The 25,252-nt window shown below is 38.4% G+C and overlaps 1 protein-coding gene across 6 annotated transcripts in view; it reads right to left on the reverse strand.

The window, feature by feature from the left end:
• The window catches only part of TMC1 (transmembrane channel like 1), a 385,033-nt gene that overhangs the window by 85,096 nt on the left and 274,685 nt on the right, over positions 1 to 25,252 (reverse strand). For 5 of the 6 annotated variants that reach the window (XM_044265894.1, XM_044265893.1, XM_044265898.1 and 2 more), the window contains 3 exons: positions 15,644 to 15,691; positions 11,844 to 12,015; positions 4,336 to 4,464 (listed from right to left, as the gene is read on the reverse strand). In XM_044265894.1, the coding sequence (XP_044121829.1) occupies positions 4,336 to 4,464; positions 11,844 to 12,015; positions 15,644 to 15,691 (349 nt within the window). Of the gene's footprint in view, positions 1 to 4,335; positions 4,465 to 11,843; positions 12,016 to 15,643; positions 15,692 to 24,287; positions 24,338 to 25,252 lie in introns of those variants that run through there. The other variant, XM_044265895.1, reaches the window with a different exon arrangement.

Consider the following 25,252-nt stretch of genomic DNA (forward strand, 5'->3'; position numbering starts at 1 on the left):
TTTACGGAGTAGGACATTCTGTTTAATGAGGTTTTCTGTTTCTCAGAATCAAAAGATGGTGGCCCTCAATCCTGACTGTCTATCAGGGACTTTTTTTTTTATTTTTTGAAGATTTTATTTATTTATTTGAGAGGGAGTGAAAGAGAGCATGAGACGGGAGAAGGTCAGAGGAAAAGCAGATTCCACATGAAGCTGGGAGCCTGATGCAGGACTCAATCCCAGGGATCATGACCCAGGCCAAAGGCAGTTGTTTAACCAACTGAGCCACCCAGGCGCCCTAACAAGGACTTTTAAAGCAGAAAACAAAAGTATGCGTATTGTAGTCCTGGCCAGATACCCCTGCCCCTCCCTCTCCCTCCCCGAGATTATCACTCAACAGGTTTAAGCCACATGAATGTACAAAACTGCACTAACACACAGGAAAGCAGACACAAACACACAGTTCCACAGCGACAGTGAAAACGATGTGGCTTCTCTTCAGGCCAAAAAAACAAATGCCGTTGCCTTGAAAATGCTGAGCTCTACTTCCTGAGCCATGTTGGAGAGTTCTTCAGGATTAACAATCCATTTTTAGGGCTTCTTGCCTATGTCTCAATTGCTTATTTTAACTGTCATTTGACCTCAGCTCTGAAGATGCTCATGTTGCCAGGGGTGGACCCTCTTTCAGAATGTGGGAACTACCCCTGAGCCCTGCCCCGTCCCCACCCCGCCCCATAGCATCCTCTGCTACCATGCCCAATGCTTTCCTCTAAAAGACATCTCCAAAGCCTGACCCTCTGTTAAATCTGTGTTAGAAGTTTCACCAGTTTTTCAGAGTCCAGAGGCAGATGGAAAGCCTGGGAACCTCAACACAGATCCAAGCCTGTGATCAAGTATCTTCTCTAGTTATACTGAGCCCCTCGCCTTGCATCCCATTTACTTAGCGAGGACTGATGACTGGAGGTAAATTCTGGAAATAACATTACCCTCAGAAACCTTCTCTAGGAGTTAGATGTCCCCAAAAGAGATAAAGGGTAGGCGAGAAAAACTACCTGGCCTCTAGGCTGGGGTGGAGAAACCTTTACATTTACATACTGTAAAGCACTGATCGCTCGCTCTAAGCACAAGATTGAAATCCATAAGGGAGAAGCTCAATTCAATATTCAGAAACCCACAGAGGGAGGCAGCCGGGCCCTATAGAGCCAACAGTTTCATCACAGAGGCTGAAATCAAGGGAGTCAGGCCGACCGTGACCACCAGCTGCGCAGAGAACTGCAAAGTTACAAAGCAGGAGCCATCTCTGGCCATGGAGAATCGTTCCAAGACAGTGAGCGTGACTGACAGTTGAGCAGGCATAGCTGAGTCTTCTCTGGGCCTGCATCTGTGCTTCTATTCTGCAAGCTGGCTTTGAATCTGACATTCGGAATCACTGCCTTGGTAACGTGCCTAACTGACTCCCTAGCTGCACGGGTAGGAGGCAGCAGACTGGAAAGCATACAAGGTTTAACCAAGTAGCATGAGCAGGGGACACGAATTGTTTGAGAACTGGGCACACTGAAAAGTGAATGCCCTTTTTGTAGGGGCAACAACTGCCAAATCCCAGCCACTACTTCCCGTAAAAATTCCCCACTTGTCCAGCAGAAGCTGGATGTCTGGACTTTTTTTTTTTTTTTTCTTTAAATATAGGCTCCACACCCAGCATGGAGCCCAATGTGGGGCTTGAACTCATGACCCTGAGATCAAGACCTAAGCTGAGATCAAGAGTCAGATGCTAAACCAACTGAGCCACCTAAGCACTGCTGGATTTTTTTAATGTGAAATCTCCTACTTTCCAATGTTTGATAAGAAAGAAAAAATGTTACCAAAAAAATATATATATATATAGCCCCAAATGGTTAAAATGGTAAATTTTGTATTATATATATGTATGAAAAGTAAAAAAAATTATAAAAGGAAACAAAAAGCATGTGGTCTGAATAAAAACCCAACATTCAGACCTAAGACCTGGACTGAGCTAGACTCCCCATTTTCAGTCTCTGCCCTAACAATAGGGTTGGTATTCCCTCACTGCCTTCCCAATCTCTCTGTCTCCCCTCTTCCAAACATGGGTTCATTTCTGGAACTCAGCCCATGGCCCCAGGTCCTGGAATCTGCCGCAGGATTCCCCTGGGTACATTTGGAAGACGTTAAAGTAGTTTGGCCCCAGATTCTGCCCAACTGTCAAGATGCTCTGTTCTTTGTTGGCAAGTCAAAATTGGTTGCCCATCTAGACTGCTACCAATGTGTCATCATCCCCCAGGGCCCCCGAGGTTGTCCCTGGCTTGGTCTACTTCCACCCAGCCCAGCCTGTCTCACACTCTCTCCATCAGGAGAGATGACAATCTCTCCATCAGGAGAGATGGAGAGAGTGTGACACTGGTCACACTGCAGGGGACCAGGCATCACTGACTCTGTCCTGAGAGGAAATAATAATTACAACTTGTGCTTCCCGGCAATGGGCTATGCTCTGGCGCCGTGCTAAGTGTTTTATGTAAATTATCTCACTTTATGACGCCAATAACCCTGTAAATTAGCATAATTTCATAAGGAATCTGAATGGCAGAGAGCTACACAGCTCATTCAAATTTGCACAGCTATTAAATGGAAGGTCTGAGACTCAAACGGAACTCAGAAGCCCCTTCCTGCTCCACTGTCCTATATGGGAAAATAGAGAGAAGGGAGAGTGGGGGGTACTTCTGTGCCTTCTGCAGGTGGAAAGGGAAGATCCACTCTTTGGCATTCTTACCCAATTTCACACCACGCTAAAAGTTCACAGTATCACCGCTTTCCAATTTGACAGCGTTCCACATACAGTTACCTGTGGTTTCCAGTTCGGGGGGATTTTATGGTCAGTAATATTTCAAAATATATTTCGGAAGCAACATAAGGTGGTTGTCAAACTCATATTTTGCCAAGTAAGGGCACTTTTAACCCTAACATTTAGCATCACTACCACTTCATTGAATGAAAACTATTTTAACAGACACACACACACATACCCACACACATGCATATGCACACACGTGACTAGCTATATGGAACCCTGCTTGGCTTTGCCTTCATTCATGGCTGTGTCCAATGCACATGGAGTTCCCAGCCTACAACCATGGTGTTCTGGAAGTTTGTTGGGAATAGCATTGCTTGGAACTTGGAAAACCGCACTCCATAAAACAAAATGATGCCATTAAAAATGATGGCTAGGTTCCCATTTCACAGGATAGATCTAGAATATCTTGTTTTATTTTAGATAGGAGGTAACTGAGGCCCAGAAGCTTAACAATGTCCTTAAATAACATATACTCTTTTGCAAAACTAAGATTAGAAGTGAATTAACCTCATAGCTCCTTCAGTTCTTTTTTCATCACCAAAGACAATATTTAAAAAGATCCCAAAGACACTATAATATTTAACATTATTAGTTAAATAGGCCAGTGGAGAGACAGCTTTGGAAATTCACCACCATTTACAAAAATGGTTCTGAAAAAACGCCATCGGTAGCACAATGGGATGATATAAACGTGCTTGTTATCACAGACGCGTTCCCTCGTAGTCATGCCTCACCTCCCCAACAACCTTGGCAAGGAAATACGAGTGTGATCCTCAGAAGTGATCAGAAGTGATTCTGCTCCCATCCCTCAGAAAGAATCATTTGTCTCTTCATACAGGAAGTTGGCAAACCCATGTGCCTCTGAGTGTGTTTGTACTCTCATCAACACCCAACGGAAGACTGAAATTGGGTCACTGACATGTCACCATGGAATAGCTATTAGCATAATCCTTAATTGGAATCCTGTGTACTGTTCTGTTGTTTTAATATCCTCCCTGTGCTTTAAGGAGAGCCGTCACCTGATTGTATCATTTGAGGCCGGGACCCTGCAGAGAAACATGAATGTGCAAGCCACACAAACAGTATAAGTCAAATATATGATCTCTTCCAGAGAGATAAGAATCAATATATGAAACTGAAGAAAGTCTCAGTTCAAGGAACAAAGGACTAAGAGTGACCAGAGGTTATAAGAATCTAAACAATGGATTTGTTCATTTTTTAAAAAATATAATCATTAGCTCAGCCTCTCTAATGATGTTACATATATATGCATGTATGTACATATATATGACATGTTCACACATGACATGTAGTAGATATAATATGCTGTATATGTGTCTATGACCATGAACATTATATATAATAATGAGTATTCTATATATATGCTATATTGTATAAAGTACTAGGTATAAAATATAGGTAATACTCAAGAAGATTTAGGAGATCAGCAATCAGGGAAAGGTGTCTAATTATGAAAAGTGGCATCATACTTGAGAACTTCAATTTTCTTCTCCATTTTCCAAGGTTTGCATTTGACAGTAGCAATCATTTGTCTCTTCTCATCTAACTCTGCCTTCAATCTTTCCAATTCCTCTTCATCAATTTCTTCTTCTTCTTCCCTTTAAAAGGGGAAAAAAAATAAGTTTTGTTTAATTTCCAAACTTAAAAAGACTGCTATCAGATACTCAGTCAATAGGAATTAGCTCGGCTGTACAGAGGACACTAAGATTCGGAAGGGTTAGAGCTTGTATCTGTGTGAACGCTGATATAGTATTTCCAGAATTATTATAACTTTAAACAACAGTGTTTACATTCTGAAGTCCTGAAACTGTTTCACGTCCACAGCCTCAAAGTCCAATGACTAAAAAAAAAAAAAAAAAAAAAAAAAATCTGTGGAAGATTAGTTACAGATCTATCAACATATTTTCCTCTCCTTTGTTCCCTCGTACATTTTCCCCAACCGAGTCTACATTGCATTGAAAAACGTTCCTTTTCGATAAGGATAGTACATTAGAGGTGAAGATGTCTTTGAAGTGCCCTTACAAATTTGTTAGCCATGTCTCAAGAGAAGAAGAAAAATTGAACTAGGGGGAAATAAAAAATCTATTTCTCAAAGGTAACTTAATCTGTTAATTAAATTCAAAACTTCAGTTGATAAAATTCAACTTGAAATATATTTGGTGGAAGAAAATCCTTTGAAGAGACCTTCAAAGGAATTTAGTTTCTCACTGAGCAAATGAGATGTATCTTTTCTCTTTTATATTCCTGGGACGGCAAAAATACTACGTGGTTCAAAATTAACAACAACAATAAAAAATCTAAACGTAATTTTAAATCGAGGAATGCAATGCCCTATTGTCAGGATCGATTGTTTTAGTGACAGATTCGTTTATTTATTAACTTATTGTCACTCAACTTCAAACTCTCCCTTCTGTAGTTAATACAGTGATGCCGGGGCTGGGACTCTGTGAGGGACCCTTCTGTTTGTGGCTCTGAGTGTGTTTTTACTCTCATCAACACCCAACGGAAGACTGAAAGACTTTTTAGTCTTCATATTACCTCATTTACCTCATATTACCTCACATTACCTCAGTTACCTCATATCTAAAATAAAACAAGATATTCTAGATCTCTAGATATCCCATCTCTAGTATTGCTTTATTGTTCTGCTGAGGGGTCACATGGTTCCTGCCTTCAGCCTCCCTCATCTTAAATGCCCTGTCCCCCTCAGGCTTTCCTGACCCCTGCTTGCGCGCACGGATTATAATATACTCACAATAGAATATGTGTGCATATACAGATGTGCATATATATGTATCTATCTATCTATATATACACACAAATAGAAGATACTAAGATACTAAGAAGGGACTTAGGCTGAACCTCGGCTTTCCTTTGGCTTCTTGGGGCGGCAGATCCTCTTGACTAATGCCTCTTCGCCCCACAAACCGAGGGGCCTTCCCACAGCTGCAGTAGAATCTGGTTTGCCAACTTTTCCAACACTCATAGAACCAGCCTCCCCACCAGCCCCACAGAGACAAGGCGCCTTCAGCATCACCCCCTCCTCAGTGCTTCCAGCCCCTGGCATCCGTCTTCTATGCTTCTAAATTTAAATTTCAACCCCTTTCCACCATTCCACCAGCCTTTGGAGTGTAGCTGCTTCACATACTTGCTGTCACCAAGATACATAAGTGCTCTCTTGTCACCTTTCCAGTAACCTAGTTAACAATTATTTATACCAACTCAACAGTTCTCTAAATAAATATTTTCTGTTTAATAAACTGCTGGTTTCTTTCTCCAAACTACATCCTGACTGACAAATAAATTGTAATCTGACTCAGCATCAGTCAGAAACATACTTTGCTGTTCACTCTAGTTGTCCTGACTCCACACAGCAGGACTATGGCAGAGCTGCCTTTGGAAAGTTCCAGCTGAGGCACAGGAAAACAGAGACATAATCTTACGGCCGACTGTACAAAATGACTTTGCCTCTTCCTTTCTTTCCCACCAACCCAGCTTTTAATCATGTCATGAAATAAAAACTCATCTTAATTTTCTAAAGTAACACTTCCTGTCTACAGTTTGTGCTTTTGACCAATTCAGATACTTGGTTTAGAACAGTTAATTCATGGTAAGGGAACTATGAAGAATACTCTAAAATACAACTCTGATTGCTATTAGGTTGTTTCCCTTTTAATTATTTTATGTTTAGTATATAAAATCTTATGGTGCGATACAACTATGATATAAAATACCTCAGGACATTTTTGCAACATCTATATTCACAGTTGTTTGCTTAATTTGCCCATCAGAATAATAATGTGTGTGCTGGTTGATCATAAGAGGAAGACATATACTTCAGTAAAAATGATTGTTTTGTCAAATCACTGTGTCGTACACTTGAAACTAATGTAACATTGTCTGTCAATTACACTTCAGTTGAAAGAAAAGATTATTTTATTAACATGACTCAAATAATTTTCCTATGTAGACATAGACTAAACCTAGATTATACAGATAACTGTTTCATTGAAACCTGTATGGAAACCATCAAAAGGAAAAGAAAATATGTCAAGAAACTATTATGAATGTATTTAATTAGAAAAAAGAAAATAAAACAGAAAAATTTAAGATTGCTTGATATTTTAAGCAGTTGCTTAATATTTTAAGTCTTTAATTTGCCCATCCTTCCAAAAAAAATCACAATACTGTTGACCCTAGAAAAACAAGGGGCCTGGGTACACTGACCACTATGCAGTTGAAAATTCATATATAACTTTAGACTCTCCCAAAACTTAACTATTAATAGTCTACTATTGACCTAAAGTCTTAATTATTGATGACACAGTCAATTAATACATATTTTGTAGGTTTCATGTATTACATACTCTATTTTTACAATACAGTAAACTAGAGAAAAGAAAATGATAGAAAATCATAAGGAAGAGAAAATACATTTACAGACCTGTACTATATTTATTAAAAATAATCCATGTTAGGCAAGAATCTGCAATGGGAAAAAGACAGTCTCTTCAACAAATGATGTTGGGGAAACTGGACAGTTTCATGAAAAAGAATGAAACTGGATGACTTTCTTATACAATACATAAAAATGAACTCAAAATGGATTAAGGACCTAGATGTGAGGCTTGAAACCATAAAAATCCTAAAAGAGAGCACAGGCAGTAATTTCCCTGACATTAGCTGTAGCAACATTTTCTAGCTATGTCTCCTGAGGCAAAGGAAACAAAAGCAAAAATAAACTATTGAGACTACATCAAAATAAAAACCTTCTGCACAGCAAAGGAAACAGTCAACAAAACTAAAAGACAACCTATGGAATGGGAGAAGATATTTGCAAATGGCATAATCTCATAAAGGCTTAGAATTCGAAATATATAAAGAACTTACACAACTCAACACCAAAAAAAAAAAAATCCAATTTTTTAAAAAGTGGGCAGAAGACATGAAAAGACATTTCTCCAAAGACAGACAGATGGCCAACACACACATGAAAAGATGTTCATCACCAGTCAACAGGGAAATGTAAATCAAAACCACAGTGAGATATCACCTCACACCTGTCAGAATGGCTAAAATCAACAACACAAGTAACAAGTGTTGGTGAGGATGTGGAGAAAAATGAACTCTTGTGCTCTACTGGTAGGAATGCAAACTGGGGCAGCCACTGTGGAAAACAGTACAGAGGTTCCTCAAAAAATTAAAAACAGAGCTACCATATGATCCAGTAACTCACCCCTGGGTATTTACTCAAATAATATGAAAAAACTAATTTGAAAAGATACAGCACTCCAATGTTTATTGCAGCATCATTTACAATGGCCGAATTATGAAAGCAGTCCAAGTATCCATAGATGGATGAATGGATAAAGAAGATGTAGTACACTGGAATGTTACTGAACAATATGAAAAAAAAAAAAAAAAGAATGAAATCTTGCCATTTGCAGCAACATGGATGGATCTAGAGTGTAATGCTAAGCAAAATAAGTCAGAGAAAGAAAAACACCATACGACTTCATTCCTATGTGGATTTAAGAACCATAAGGAATGAAACCATAAAGAAAAAAAGGGACCAAAAACAGATCCCTAACTCTAGAGAACAAAGTGGTGGTCACCAGAGGGCGGGTGGGCAGAAAGATGGGGGAAAGACCACACTCATCATGATCAGCACTGAGTCATGCACAGAGTTGGCCAATCGCTATGGTGTACACCTGAAACTAATATAACACTGTATCTTAACGATAGTGCAATTAGAATTTTTTTTAAAAAGGAGAAAGCAATCCATATGTATGTGGACCCATGCAGTTCAAAAGCATGTTAAGGGTCAACTGTATCTACATATAAGTATCTTAAAGCTTTATACTTATGAATTTCCATTAAGAATCATATCTAAAACAGTATCTCATTTAATCCAGAGTCATCAAAAGATTTTTTTTTAAATGATCTATTAGGTATGTGGGTTTACCGTATAATTACAGCTTATTTCTTTACATGCCAATTTCCAGAAGCCATCTAATGGAAATCTTCCTAACACTATATGCTTTCCTGCTATCTCAAATCCAGTACTTGATGTGTTTAACCCCTTCTATGATTCCTTAAAACACGTGAAATCTCTTCAATAACCCCCTTTTCTGATTATCCATGTATCTATCACCCCATACAACAAAGAGTTTTACTCTAAGACTTCAAACAACTTTGACCTTCTTCTCTGGCACATTTATACTGTCTTACTTACAATAATTTGTGTCTAAGTGGCCCCCTCCCTTGCTCTATTATGAACTCTTAGAGAATATAGTCAATTGCATATTCATACCCATGTCTTCCAAAGAAATTAGCTTCCACAGCAGTGGAGCTGGGTAAATACTAATTACATAAATGTTTATATACAGAGTCTTTCTGGATGACAGGTTATCATCATAAATCCAGGGCTCAAAGTCCACTAAAATAGAATACAGTCCTCCAAGATTAGTATGGTATGGAAAGATAAGAATAAATCCTTACACTAAATAACCCCAGATGGGTATATTTTTAAAGTCTTTGTTGTTAATTGCTCGGGACAGATAATGTTGTGCTACCAGATATAGTTGTTTTCCTGAGTTATCTTCAGATAGGCAGGTAATTAAAATATTTTCACCAGTATATAAGGGAACTGCTTTTCTAGGAATCACTCAAAGAAAAAGTGCTAATCATGTTAAAAGAATATCATATAGATATGCTTCATCTTCAAAAATGTAGGGCTAATCTGTGCAAGAATGGCTTTCTATGTTAAGTTTGATTTATTTAAACAACAGTTGTTAGGGGGGAAAAAAGGCATAATGTGTTGAATTGCTCACTGCTATGAGCATATTTCTTATTCACTTAAAACTGGGTCAGGAAAAGCCTGTCATATTATTAGAAATCCTCCAAAATGTATAACGAGGCAGAGTTTTTTAACTGTCTCCAAAGATAGTTAGCATTACAACCTTGGTTTTAGTTGGCTTCAAATGTTTTGTCAGTACAGGGGAAATTCCCTGAGGTGTTTCATTTGAATGTTTATGTTTAAAAAGACTGTAAATCAATTAATCTAAATAAATGTGCCCTGATTTGCCTACAGATCTTTTTTTCAAAATATATTTGCTGATACATTTTCTTAAAAAAAATTATTTTCAAAATGAACACAGAAAATGAGTTATCAGTCATCACAAATAATTTATGATACTATTTAGATTAGTTGCCCAAATTATAACACTATTTATAGAATCTGAGAAACCTTTAGAGACAAAGTTCACTTTAGCCAAATTTGGCTGTGTGGAGAAGCGAAGAGGACAGGTGACAAAGGTGCTTGTGGGATTCTCAGAAAGAGGATGAGAGTGGTACCTGCTAAGGGCAGATACTGTCAATGGGACAATGTTCCCTCAGGCATTAGCGGAGACTCAGTTGATTCTATGATCCTATTTCCAGGGGGCATTGAGCAGTTCTCATGAGATCCTTAAGCACACCAAGAGAGCACAGAAATTTTCACCCAACTCACCTTTTTAAAAAAACCTCTCTGAGACACAAGTGGAGAATAAAAGCAAATTCTGGAACACATCATGCACACTTCTATTGATGAAACAGCACAGGCTTTGCTAATAGGAAATATTACTACATCATAATAGTGACATCAATGAGTCTTAAAAGTGTGAGATGATTTCTTTTTGTGCCTTTTTTTTAAAAAAAAAACAAAACAGCATAAGAAGACTTAAAAAGAAAACAGAAAAAAGAATACCAGAGTCAAAATTTAAAGAAGATGGTGCCTTGGTATTCAAAGATGGAAGAAAAGAGCTTGGGAGGAAGAGAGAAAGGAAGAAGCGGAGGGAGATTTAAAAATCGCAATCAACAAAAATATGAGGAAGAAGTAGGCGGGGTAATTCCTGTACTTTAAAAGGAACCATCATCTATCAATGCTAAGCTTCTCTATCTGCCAAAACTGTCATACAATTTAATTTAATTACGATGATTTATGAAAAGGAAAAGCTAGCTGTTAGACACTCATGTGTCACTTGGGGAGGACATCTTAGAAAGTTCCTCTCCATCCAAAGCCCTCGCTCGTAGTGTTTTGGAGGAGATCCCCTCACCCCGTGGTGGCTCCATGGTCCTACTACCCAGGGAACGACAAAGTAGCTGTTCTCATAAAGCCTTTCCCAGGGGTCTAGGTTTTCTATTATTCAATGTGTGTCACATGCACACTTTTCTTACTGGCCTGCCATCTGCAAATTTCCAGAAAGCCAAGACTTGAAAATTATTTAATGTATTATTTTATACAAAGTCAGCGCTCAGTGAAGTGTTTGCCTGATGGAAATGATGTATGTACGGTTGTGACAAAAAGGGAAGGACTCCACCAATACTCTGTTAACATGGGCCAGCACACTTTTTCTTTCCTGTAAAAGAATGGATAATTAATATTATTAGGCTCTGAGAGCCACATGCAGCTCTATCCCTTATTTGCCTTTGGTTTTTGTTCTTGGTTGGTTTTTGTTTTTATTTTTATTTTTTTAAATCAACAACACTTTAAAACTCTAAGAACCCACTCTTTGTTGTTGGGCTGGAATTAGCCATATTTTGCCAAACATTGCTCTAGAAGGTAAAGTGATTTGGGCTCATTTTTTAGAAATTTTCCACTCATCTTTGATAACAATGCATATCATTAATGGAATAACTTCAAAATATTTCAATGAACTAATATATTCATAACCTATGACAGTGTTGACCTCTCATAAGGAAATGTTTTAGCCCATCCTTAATACATATATTCATTTTTAAAATTCTATTTAAATTTTAAAATGCATTTAACTAAGTGGAGTAAAATGGCAGCCTTAGAGTAAATGTGTCATCTTCTTAAACGTTGTTTTTAATTACCAGTTTTAAGACCGCAGAGTACCTAAAGGGAGTGGTCTTCTCTCAGAGGTAGGCATTTTTGAATGAATCAAGTTTCAGTTACAGATCAGAGCTCACTTACGCTCCTCTCTTCAGCCTCCTCCTTCTCTCCTTCTCTCTGGCCTTCCTTGTTTCTTCATCCTCTGGTTCAGGTTCTGGGTCATCCTCACTGATAACATCTCTGGTCCGTTTCCTCTTTGGTCTCAAGCTCTCCCTTCGAGGTAATTTATCTTCCTCCTCCTCTTCCTCCTCACCTAAACACAGCAGGGAGTGCTTAGATGAGCGATAGCACAAAGTTGTCTCTCCTGCTGCCAAATGTATGCTTAGTGTCTTAATGACCACTGTCACACAGGAGATCACAATCCAGCAAGTCTTTCCACCATGAGAAGATACACCAGACCATATGTATATTTCATAACCTGCCATTTAAATACTCTTATCTAGAATCTCATTTCCTTTGTGGTTCATCTACTCAAATATGTGAATGTGGATACCCGAATTTTAATAATCCTTAGAAATCCAATCTTCATTTACACGGGTTGCTAGATGACATACAGTTTTAATATCATACCATGAGGTCTAAGACCAGGTTTAGAGTTTACTGATCTAATACATAAGGATTAAGTGATTAGCTACTATGTTTACTACTACTTCTATCTTAGAACAAAAGACAGGAAAGACAAGAAGATGCAACAAACTAGAGTAATTTTGAAGAAACTCACTCAGCCCTTAAGATTTCTCCCAATTCAAATTATCTTTATTCTTGATTCCAAGATTGTTCTTCTTTTTCCTCAATATTTTTCCCTTTCTTAAATGAAATTGATACTAAATATATTTACATAAGTACTTGCTTGAGCATAGTATCTTTATGACTAGAAATAGATAATATATCAATTTAATGTAAAACAGAGAAATGGCATTTTATTTTATTCATCAACTCACAATTAATGCCTCATCTGTCTGTAACTTCACTGGAATCTTCCAGATAGAGTTCAGAAAGAATCTAGTTCCTTCACAGTTTATAACATATAATCTTACTTCGCTTTCATTTTTGTGCATCTTCTGGTACTTAGAACAACCTATTATTAAAAAATCAACTCATAGTTATCACTATCCTTCTCAACAAAAGCTATTATAGGGAAAAACTATACTTTAGTGGAAAACTATGAATTGTCCACAGTGTACCCTTTTGTACTATCTGATTCTGATTCCATGGGAGCTAGTTTCTAATTTTGAAAGTTATAGATTGCTAAATAGCGATGCAAAATAAATCATTCTTGTCTGTAGACATGTACATCAACTGAGTTGAGACATCAACTCAGTGCAATAGAGAGACAACCTTTCCTCAGCAGAGAAAAAAAATTCCAGGGACACCTGGGTGGCTCAGTGGGTTAAGCCTCTGCCTTCAGCTCAGGTCATCATCCCAGGGTCCTGGGATAGAGCCCCACATCAGGGTCTCTGCTCAGCAGGGGGCCTGCTCCCTCCTCTCTCTCTCTGCCTGCCTCTCTGCCTACTTGTGATCTCTCTCTCTGTCAAATAAATAAATAAAATCTTAAAAAAAAAAAAAAAAAAGAAAAGAAAAGGAAAAAAAAATCCCAGAGAACAGACTTGCTTACATCTGTACACCCATTTCAATATCCCTGATCTATAAATGTTTCTTTGGATTTTCCTTTGAATGGATTAGAATACCTCACTAGAGTCCTTGTTTGTTCATTAAATATGTTTATTCTTACGTGTGTGTCGTGATTTTTATTTATTTTTAAATCTTTTTAAATTTTTTGTTTTTCACTTTTATCTGAGGTAGGTCCTGAGCAAAGGGAGAGAGAAAATCTTAAGCAAGCTCCACACCCAGCATAGACCCACCTGGGCTCCCTCTCATGACCTCGAGATCATGACCTGAGTCAAAAATCAGAGTCAGATGCTTACCTGACTGAGCCATCCAGGCACCCCTAATTGTATTTTAACATTACTTACTGAAATACTTTTATTGATATTTCAAATCTGAGATCCAAATGTTATCTGTAGTACTCAAGTTCGGCTAGCAGAGAAAAGCAGAAGGATAACTTTCAAACTAAGCTTTGAGAACTATACACTGTCATCAAAACCAAGAACAATGTTCCATTTGTTAAATATGCAGCATTATTGCATGTTATGTGAACCCCGTCTGATATTCTGAAAATTTGCCCAGTCTTTATTAGTCACATGCATCACCCACCATTTAGAGAAAGGACAAGCCCTTGATAAGGACAGAGGAACAATTTTCCCACAAATATTCGCAAGCACTCAAGCAGCCACTTAGGACTCTGCATTTTAGGATATTTTGTATTAAGACTAAACTATTAAACTTGTAGTTTTGCCATGGATGAGAAGTGTTGCCTCAGATTTCTCTTTTAGCACTTGGCAACAAAAAGCCTATTCTTAGTGACTTCATTAGTTTCCAAATACCCAAATTCTAAAACAAATAATCAGTATTTTACAGTTGCTGACTAAATACAGATCTGCATGCAGTTTTACCCTCTGGAATGGTCTCCGTTCAATATGGAAGAGTAGCAAAACATGCCACCTCAAAATATGACAGCACGAGCTCAGGACATACCACTGCAAATCGTGGCACTTTGGTATGCTGATTATATCCCACTGTAGGCACTTTATAAACAGCAAATGACTTGAGAGGCCTTTCCTGAACTCCCTTCCTCCACCCCAAACACAATCCTCTGAGAGGAACTGAACTGTCATAAACTCCCCCACCAAGAATTTCACCCTTAGGGAAGATTGACTCATCCCAAGGGAAGATACTAGAAGGCAATACCACACCCAGACAAACTTTGTCACAACTGTGTCTCCCATGTAGTCTCTGAAGGGCCCACTCACCATTCCTAAAAATTATTTATTTATTTTTGACCATTCCTAAAAATTATTTATTCTCTCCTAAAAAGGCCTACACACCCCCCTCTTTGTTCCTTGTGAAGATGGCATTTAAGACTAAATTCGAAGCCACCTAAGAGAGTTAACTTATTTTTCCTGTGTATCTCTCACATATACCTGAGGTATACATATTAATAAACTTCCATTTGTTTTTTCTCTTGTTAAACTGTCTTATATTACAGTGGTCTCAGCTAACAACTCAGAAGGACTAGAGGAAAATTATTTTCTTACCCTCCAGTACTCAAGCCATGACAAGCAGAGTCTGTGTGACTGTGAGCTCTTTGTATGTAAAATGCCCTGAGTGTCTGGAAACACCTGGTATCATGAACATTCCCCGGCTGCCATATTGGGCCCAGGGTATTACACTGGATGGTGTTGATGTATCCTCTAATGGACACTGTTCTTCCCTTCAGTTCTAGTTAATTCAGAACTTTTGCTCATATAATGATCTTTCCCACGAGTGGTCTGCATACTCCAAACTCTAGAGCTAAACCTACACAAAGTAAAGACAACAGAGCAATTCCAACAAAATACCCATGAAGTCAGCACAAAAGAATGTGCTTTTTCATTTTAATTGAACCACCTGATCAATTCAGTCAAAATGGCCAATCTGTTCTATTAGAATAGATTGAGCCCTAGAGAAGAGCTTTTAGGACAAAGACCTTAACAGGGAAACTATTAGAGAAATATTAAAAAGCCAGTTTTTGTGGACTACCATCCACTTTATCATGAGTAACTGAGACATTGGGTAGAATGTGTGTGTGCCTACTGAATGGAATCTAGAATGGAGAGATTCCATTTGCTGGACTTGCCCTCTCTTCTGAGAACATCAAAAGTTTCCCACACACGTGGTAGCATGGGTTTACACGTGGCAGCCTAATCCCACAAGATAAGAGTCCCCTGAATTCACTGCCATTCCACAAGAAACACATTCCACGTGGGTCCCACCCCACTTACTTGAACTTTCATCTGTGTCATCTTCTTTTTCCTCCACTTGAATTTGCACTGTTGAAGAAAGGAAAAATACGGCAATTCTTTAAATGACAGTACAATGATCAGTAATGCGTTTTTACTGTTATTATTTTCATCATAAAGTTTTCTGTGCTGTTAATGCAAACATTTTTCAACAAGCTTGTCAAAAACAGCATTGTTTATTAAAGATATATGGCCACAGCATCCTAGACCGTGTTGTGCAAAGACTTCTCTGCTCCACTGCCTTCAAAGACTTGGAAAACATATCAGTTATGAGCCTGCCAGCTCAATTGACTATAACTGCTACCAAAATAAATTCCGTGTTGCAGTGGGTAGACTTGGGGTTTGCTGGGTCATTGCATTCCATGATAAACTGCATTGTTAGTAAAGCTATATGCACATGCACATGTTTGTACAATGTGGTTATTAGAACCAAATTAATTTATTAAAATAGAGAACATTTCATTCTAACCAGTTACCAGTGTCAAAGAGCCTTTCAGAAAATGTTGCAAGGCTGGTATTTCCTATTTCAATTATTTCTGTAGGTTGCATCGGAGACAGCCTAAATTTCCCAATGTATGATTTACCTTGACGATGTGGAAAGAGGGGCATTTTGCTGTTCTTCCCAATACAAAGAACCTTCTGCATATTCCTCACCCCATACTCAAGATAGGGTCTTCTTTTTAGTTTTCCTCTATTTTTACAAAGGCATCAAAGGGTTTAAAAAAATTATAATTGTCCAATAATATGCCGAAATGTATTAACTGGCAGATTTTTCCACTTGTCATCTACTGTCTGTTCATCATAGGTCTCAGCCAGAGACAAAGCTCTGCAAATTGCCCAGGTAAAAATGAGAGTTGCCTATTTCTTTAAAACCATAGTCTTGGGGTGCCTGGGTGGCTCAGTGGGTTAAAGCCTTTGCCTTCAGCTCAGGTCATGATCCCAGGATCCTGGGATTGAGCCCCGCATCCAGGTCTCTGCTGAGCAGAGAGCCTGCTTCCCTCCCTCTCTCTCTGCCTACCTGTGATCTCTGTTAGTCAAATAAATAAATAAAATCTTTAAAACAAACAAACAAACAAACAAACCATAGTCTCGTCACTTGTTTATAAAATAGTATCGTATTTTTTATTTAAGTCAGATGAAGCCTGGAGTCTGAGAAAGTAAAGATGACAACACAACGTCACTGCGAACCGAGGCGACAACCTCCGTTTTGTTTCTGCTCACGGACCGTCAAAGGTTATTTTTCAGAACTTGACAGGCACATTGAAAATGGAACGCATGCCAGGAGTTTAAATTCTTTTCACAAAGAAGATTATTGTAAAAGCACATTTTGCCTTTAAACAGCATCTGCATAAAAATTTTTAAGATATGCAAAAATGTTATCACTCAATGTCAAGCCACGCAATGTGAAAATAAGTGTTCTTTTGTTCTGAGTGGGACATGTGCTTCTGTTACTGGCTACAACTGCATCTGCACAGGACAAAGATCTTTATGGCACCACTGAGAGTCTGCAAGAGTAAAGGCAGACACTTCTACGAAGATGTTTTGCATTTAACAATCAGTCTTGGTCTTTTATTTGTAATTAATGTCACCACCAAGCTTCTTCAGTCCAGAAGCTTCTTCTCCCTAGGAAGGCATTTGAACAGAGTCCGACCTGTGTGTATAATGTAAGAACAGCTAAGGACAAACAGCAAGGACTGACCACAGACTCCTCTGTAACACCAGAGCCAAACTGAAATCCACACAGGCTATTACATCCATTTATAATAATCAAGAAAACTAACTAGGTATGACAAAATTAAACAAAAAATATTAAAGGAACAAAATACAAGCAAATCTTTAGGAATGATCATATGTTAAATAAGAATAGCAGAATGAAATGTTCCAAGCCAAGAAGATGAGCAACAAACCCATTTCCTCTGATAACCAGGGGAGGAGGAAGGTGAGGCAAGGCTGTAGTCATGGATGGTCTTCTCAAGTAAAGGAAGGATAGTAATCAATAAAAAACCTAAAAATCCATGAGAGGAGACATCCTTAGGGTTGCAAGTGAAGAAGTCAAGAAGAGCTATGGATTCTAAGTGATGTAATAGAGAGTGTGGCAGAAATAGCCCCTTCCCTCCTCTTGAGGTGACCCTCTGACCGTGAATTCATCTGGGCGCAATCACCTGCACATTCTCACTCGTGTTTTCTCTACTCAACGGCATCCCCTTGGCAGGTGAGTCAGGGGCGATGAAATGGTTGTCTTCATAGTTATTGTGATAACTGGATTATTCTTGACTCAACCCTCAGCAAAGGCATCATCAGCATCAAGAACTAAACAGCAGCACTGTGGCCAAATTTAAGACTCCTTCAAGTGCTTCAGACCAACCTTGATTTTAGTGGAATGTCATTTGACCCAAAAAACAACTGTTCTTGGTGGTCCATAGGACCACCAAGCACGGCTTGGTGCAAGGCTAAGGAACGGAGGTAAGAATGCCCTCCAAGTCAAAACCCCGTGCAAAAGAATACCACAGAATATTTAAATGGGAGCTACAGACAGTCTTTTTCCTCCTCCGATGATTTTTGGCATGGCCTGTTGCCATCCCCTCTCTCAGCAATCCCTAGTAGTTTATTCCCGATCATATGACCCCCCTCATGCTTCGGCTGCTTCCCAAAGCCTATTGATTATGTCCTTTAAAAATAACCTCTCTCCTGGGGAGTGACGGGAGGATGGTGAAAGAAGAGGAGGGGGAGGTCCTGTCAAAATGTTGGAGGCAGCGAGCAAAGCTGCACTGAAGAATGCTATTTAAGAGAGGAATATGCAGTCAGAGCAGATGAATGCCTAGGCAACCCAGATCCTCGTTTCATGCAAATAGACACAGTAATTAAAAACAGCAAAAGGAAACAACAGCAAAATGTCACAATTTAGAGGCATTGGAATCATTCGAAGAAGATGTTGTTCTAGGCTTTCTTTTTTAATCCATTGCACTCAAAGTAGTTTATGGTTCTTCAGGTTCAAGGTAGCCAAGAGGCCAGAAAAGTTAGGTGGTGTTGCCCGTTCCTCTAACCCACGCTGAGCTCGTGAAGAGATGTTTGGAGCATTAGGTGATCACTCTGGAAACAGAGCCTGTGTACCCAATTGGCATATATTGTACACTCACAAGGGAGTATAGAGCAAAATGCTCTGGGGAGGGGGTTTGTAGATTATAAAAGAAAACACAAGGAGTCTTTAAGGAATCTCGCTACTTTATGCCAAGCAATGACTTTATAAATGAGATCCAAGATTCGCATGAGTATCTCACCTAGCTTCACGGGTGGTAGCAGCAATGTGTTAGTTATGTTTATTGGGCATTTTTTGTGTGTTTCTTTTCAGGGTTCTTTTTTTTTAATGTGTGAGGAGCTGTCAACATTGGTCCTTCCCATATAAAGGGGATACATGTCACCTCAGATTAAACTATGTTGGAAGGGATATGCATCTATGCTTTAACAAGGACATTTCCGAATCTTTGCGGAAGAACCCATGCCATCAGTATGGGGTGAGATGTGGAATATCAGAGGAAGAGAAGAACCAATGATTTCAAGCAGAAGGTTTTCATCCTTGGCACCGAGAAAGGTAGAGAGTCAAAAAGAATAAAAGGTGAAAAGGCTATAGGAAAAATAGTTTCAGTGAGAGGAGATAAGATCAGGAGTTTAATATGACATGTTGGGGTTGGGTTGCCTATTAGACATTCATGCTTGAGTTGAGTAGGCAACTGGGTTTATGAGTTTGGAGTTCAGAAGTGAAGTCTGGCCTGGAAAAACACATTTGGGAATTATGAGCACCCTGATGTTAGTTAAAGCCACAGGACCAAGTGAGATCACCACGTAAATGAATAAAAATAAAACAGAAAAAGGAGACTCCAAAATTGAGAGGACGGGGAGAAGAAGAAAAACCAACCAAAGACACCGAAAATGAACCATCAGTGGAGCAGAAGCAAACTAAGAAATGTGTCGTAGGCTTAGAACTCAAGTATAATGGGACTAAAAATTGACCATTGGGTTTTGCAGTGTGGAGGTCATTGTTGACTCTGGCAAGCAGAGATTTAGTGAAGTGGTATAAGGAAAAGCCTAAATTTCAATGGCTTTACAAGAGAATGGGCAGTGAGGAATAGAGACAGCTAGTTATGCTAGCCAGAATGTACTTACACACTGAGGGCAGAGATCCAGTGGGAATGAGAAATTGATGTGGGTTATTAAAAGACAATATACTCAACTCATATTAGATTCTGAATTCTTTTATTTCACTGGTGAAGCATTTGGTTTTGTTACTGGGCTGTGCATCTCTGACTGAGACTTTTTTAAGAGAAGGGACAACTTACTACTATACCCCTTGCTTATATATAGTGTCAACTGTATAGCAGTTCAAAAGTATGGGACTAAAGGATGGTAAAGGGAGAGAAAAAGAAAAATAGGGAATAGTAAGGAGACAAAGGGAGGAATACAGCAAATAAAGGGAGGTAAAAGGGCAAACATGAGGTGAGATCACAGTAAATAAGAGGGGAAAAAGTACAAATATAAAGCAAAACATTACAGTTTGTCTTTGCTCTCTGCTATAAACATATGTGCATTCTTATACTTAATGTGAATTACAAATACAAAATGTTATAAATTCTAAATTCATGTACTCAATGATATTTCATATTTTAAAGATTTTATTCATTATTTATTTGACAGAGATCACAGGCAGGCAGAGAGGCAAGCAGAGAGAGAGGAAGGGGAGCAGACTCTCTGCTAAGCAGAGAGCCCGATGCAGGGCTCAATCCCAGGACCCTGGGATCATGACCTGAGCTGAAGGCAGAGGCTTTAACCTACTGAGACACCCAGGTGCCCCAATATTTCATATTTTAGAGACACCTCAAGTTAACAAAATCTAGACTGTCCTCAACTCTTTCTTTCATCAATACTTTTTTAAAATAAGAATGTGAAGGTCAAAGAACTAGAAAATGTGAACAAAATAAAAGTACTTTTTTCCTTAAGAGAGTATATTCCAAAGTAAAGTTTGCCTTGTTCTGTAAGGAAGAAGACTTATGATCCCCTTACCAAAAGCAGGAAATCTCTTTTTTCAAGGGGGAAAAGAAGAGAGAAAACTGACCAGTGAGACTATGAAAAGTAAACTGTGATTTACAGAAATGTCTTTTAAATGCAGATTCCTTAGGGACAGACACTGTAAATTTTATGCTCTAAAATTTCTAGGTCTGATGCCATCCAGTAGCTGCCCAAGTTGATTACAGTAAGGAAAATGATGATGGTGATGCAATTATGATACAAAGAAAATTATATGTATCTATGTATGTATTTATAAGCTGTGTTTAAGTTTTAGCCAAGAACATTTAGATATTTTGCTTTTCTAAAAACCAAACAGAAGGTAAAGCAACCCAAATTTGAAAAAGTAATGAGTAAAGTTAGCCATAAAGAAGAATTTCCCACCAGTGAGACACTCTGATGCTACATCAAGTCACCAAACCACACTGAGGTACCCCTCCCCCTGCAGAGAATGCCCCAGCATCCTGCTTCCATTCACAGTTACTGATGGGTACAAAATAGGGAACAGAAGGCACTGCCTGCAAAACTGAGTAAAAATGATGGGATGGGGGCGCCTGGGTGGCTCAGTGGGTTAAAGCCTCTGACTTCGGCTCTGGTCATGATTCCGGGGTCTTGGGATCAAGTCCCACACCAGGCTCTCTACTCAGCGGGGAGCCGGCTTGCTCCTCTCTCTCTTCCTCTCTGCCTGTCTCTCTGCCTACTTGTGATCTCTGTCAAAAAATAAATAAAATCTTGGGGCGCCTGGGTGGCTCAGTGGATTAAGCCGCTGCCTTCAGCTCGGGTCATGATCCCAGGGTCTCTGCTCTGTGGGAAGCCTGCTTCCTCCTCTCTCTCTCTGCCTGCCTCTCGCCAACTTCTGATCTCTGTCAAATAAATAAATAAAATAAATCTAAAAATAAATAAATAAATAAATAAATAAATAAATAAAATCTAAAAAAAAAAAATGATGGGATGAGATTTTTCTTCCTCAAGAATAGGACCTACTCAAGACCTGAAATCTGATTCATTTTAAATCAGTAGCTCCCTTTATTTTTGTTACTTTTAGGGAAGGACGAGAAGATGCTTGTAACATTTATAACAATCCTAACTCCTTCAAATGATGGAATTAAGCATAATGATTGGAAGCCATTGAGTAGAGAAGACTTATTTAGTTCCTATATTATTCAAATACCATAAAAACCTGTAAACTCTAAGACATTTACAAAATCCTCGGAGTGGGGGGAAAAAACCGAAATGAGATCATTACATTTGAATATCAAGGATTCTGGGGGAAAGGTTTAACTTGACAGGTTGGGGCGGTAGTTTTTCTGCAGGTGTCAGCATCTTTCTTAAGACCATTGAGAAAACAGACCGCTGAACACATACATTCAAAACCACGCTAATGGAAACTTTTCAAATAAGTGCCAAAAGGCTGGTCATATTTTCAATCATTGTAATATCTTGGAGATATAAAATAGTTCTTTAAAATTGCAGTGGTTATAAAATTACAAAAATAATAATTTTGACCTTTGGTAAGACTCAGCCACACAAAGAAGGGAGTGGGCCAGATATTCAACTGCTATGGTAGCTGTTGTTCTCCAATATTTTTCCTTCTAGATTATATTTATTTTCTGAGGCTGCGAAGCCCTTAAGAAGTAGAGAATAAATAGCTGCTGATGTCTGCTTTATTAAAAACACAATATAAAATATTGTAGTTGCCAAACAGAACAGGATGAATTCTGTAAAGAAACACATTTTACTATGAGGTCCTGGAGCGAGAATGGCCAACCCTGAGAACAGAGAGAGGGAAAAAAAAAAGGAGATTCACTCAAAATAAAAATCCCCCCATCCATTTACAGTGATAATAATCTTTTTATAGACACAAGAAGAAGGGGGAAAGGGGACGCACACCGAATTTTTTTTGCACTTTTTTCCTTCTGTTTTTATTGTACATGAAATTAAAATTAAATACAGGCTGAGTGGGTAGCTGGTAGGTTTCCAAATTCTACCATCCTTGAGCTGGAAAAGGAAATATGAAATGCCAAAGCATAGTTCTTCAAATAGTGAATTATATACTGGAGTATTTGTGAGAAACTGTAATTAGATATTTTATGATATCACTGGTCTACAGAAAAACAAAAACAGCTCTTATTCTATCTGGTTTAGGGGGCTGGCTTATTTTAACTATTCATATTCAATAAATAGCTGTTTACAAATGCCTTCAGAGCTCTCAGTGGCTGCAGAAAAATTAAATGGTGAGTCTTGCCTTTTCTTTGCATTTAGAATATTCTGGGGGAGGGGACATTTCTTACTTAACCATGCTGTCGTAATATATACATTCAGAGTGCGTGTTCTCACATTTCAATTACCACCATAAAGAGCAAACACTGCAGATAAGTGTGCTAAAATGAAAATACGTTCTCTTGTGTGAGTTTTTGTGGCTAAAATCTTTTATAGAAATAGGATACCAAAATAACAACCAGATGAAAATAATGTGTTGTAAGCCCTTGGCAGCTACGCTTCTATCTGTGGCTTGCTTAGAACAGAAAGGAATCTTATCCCTCCCCCCGCAAGCATTTCTGCAATATTCCAAGTCACGAAGAAGAATGCTTGTCAAGATTCATAGATAAACAAACAACATGAAATAAACAAAAAGGCACTAAAGAAATGTGTAACGACTGAAAGCAGACGACTGTTCCCGGAGTATAAAGCAGGAAGCAAGGCTGGCTGAACTCGGTGCGGTCTCCATCCTTCCTTCCCAGCACTGCCGAGAAGATGCTAATTACTCCTCATTAGCATACATTAGCAAATGTTAATGAGTGTCTTCTAAAGAACAAAGGCAGTGTGGGGCAGCGTAGAGGCGGGATGATGGCTGAGTTTAAGTCAAGGACTGCAAGGGAAGGCAGAGGCAGAGAAAAAGAAAACGAGACTGGCTTAGGAAGGCATTGGTGGTTTCCTAAAATTTGGAAGAACTGTCTTCCTGACAAAATCATAAAAACGCCAAGAAGAATGGAATGATTTCGTTTATTCTTGTTTCTAAGGAAAATTAACAAGGAGGAGAAGGAAATAAAAGAGAAAGCAAGTCATTAACTAAAATGAATCGTTCTTTTTTCTAGCTCTTCAACTGTTCTGGAAAAATCATATTTTATAGGATTTGCTACGCAACAAGAAATATTAATTAACATCATCATCCGTTAAGGAAAAGAATTCTGAATTTTAGGTGCAGGTGTAATCATGAGTTTGTGAGAATTGTGACCACCCATCTACCCATTCTGATCTTTTTCCCTACAGACTCAATTTATGATACTCAGTAAGACTCAACCTGTAATTTGTATGTGACCTATAATGTTATCAAAACAGTTCACACAGAATGTGAAATATGCGTTAATTTATAACCTAAATGCAGCTAAATCATTATAATATATATTATGCATAAGTTCTCATAATAAATCAGAAAACACTTTTTAAAATAATAGGAAAATATATAAAATATATAATATATAAATATATAAAATAAGATAATAAATTAATTAAATTCCTTTTATTCAATCAAAAGATGCTAAATGATAATGAGAAAGAGATAACCTACTGGTCTGTTTCTCTGAAGAACCCTAATGCAGATAGTCCTTCTATTCAAGAATACCAGGATAGAACCAGACAAATACTAGAAATAGTAACACAAGACACAACTTGACAAGCTCTACAAGAGAAATACAAGCAGAAGTTCTAGTAACACAGGGGGCAATCATGTTCACTAGGGAATTTCCGGAATTTGTCAGAGTTCAAGTACTTCTGGAAACAGGCAGAAGACTAATCAGGACAAATAAATGTTTCACTATTTGATTTCCTTTGAATTAATCCCAATTTCTCCAAGACCATGGCCGTGAAGAAGAATGTTTGTTTACACAAGCATATGAAGAAGGACTTTTGTTCATCTGCATTCATACTATAGAACTACAAAGACAACACAGACTTTTCAAGTAAAGCAACTGACTTAGTGGAAAGATCCTGAGTTTTTGAGTTAGAAGAACATTTGTGTTTTGGCTCTGCTACAATTTTATGCCATCTCATAACTTTGGATAATTTATTTAAATTCTCTATGCCTTGGGGAAAGGAAGGAGCAATTACCACTATACAGAGTTGCTGTGAAAACTCAATGTAATAATAAATGCACACAATGTGGGGATGCCCTGGTGGCTCAGTTGGTTAAATGTCCGGACCCTTGATTTTGGCTCAGGTCATATATCTCAGAGTTGTAGAATCAAAGCCCCTTGGGGCTCTGCACTTAGTGAGGAGTCTGTTTGGCACTCTCTCCCTCTGCCCATTCCCACCCTCTATACCTGGAATATAGCAAAGGTTAAAATAATCTACAAGGGCTGTTCAAATGCTTTACATATATCTAGACACAAAATTTTGACAGTTTTTACCGGAAATCCTAGAAAAATAAGGAAGACACATCTATTCTGACCTTTACCTTCACATCTTAGACTCAGCAAGTAAGAAAATTGCCATAATATTCAGTCTTGGATCGGATCAAAGGCCATTTAACCAAAA

Source organism: Neovison vison, chromosome 9 (genome assembly GCF_020171115.1).
Source record: "Neovison vison isolate M4711 chromosome 9, ASM_NN_V1, whole genome shotgun sequence".
In the NCBI taxonomy this organism is placed as follows: Eukaryota; Metazoa; Chordata; class Mammalia; order Carnivora; family Mustelidae; genus Neogale; species Neogale vison.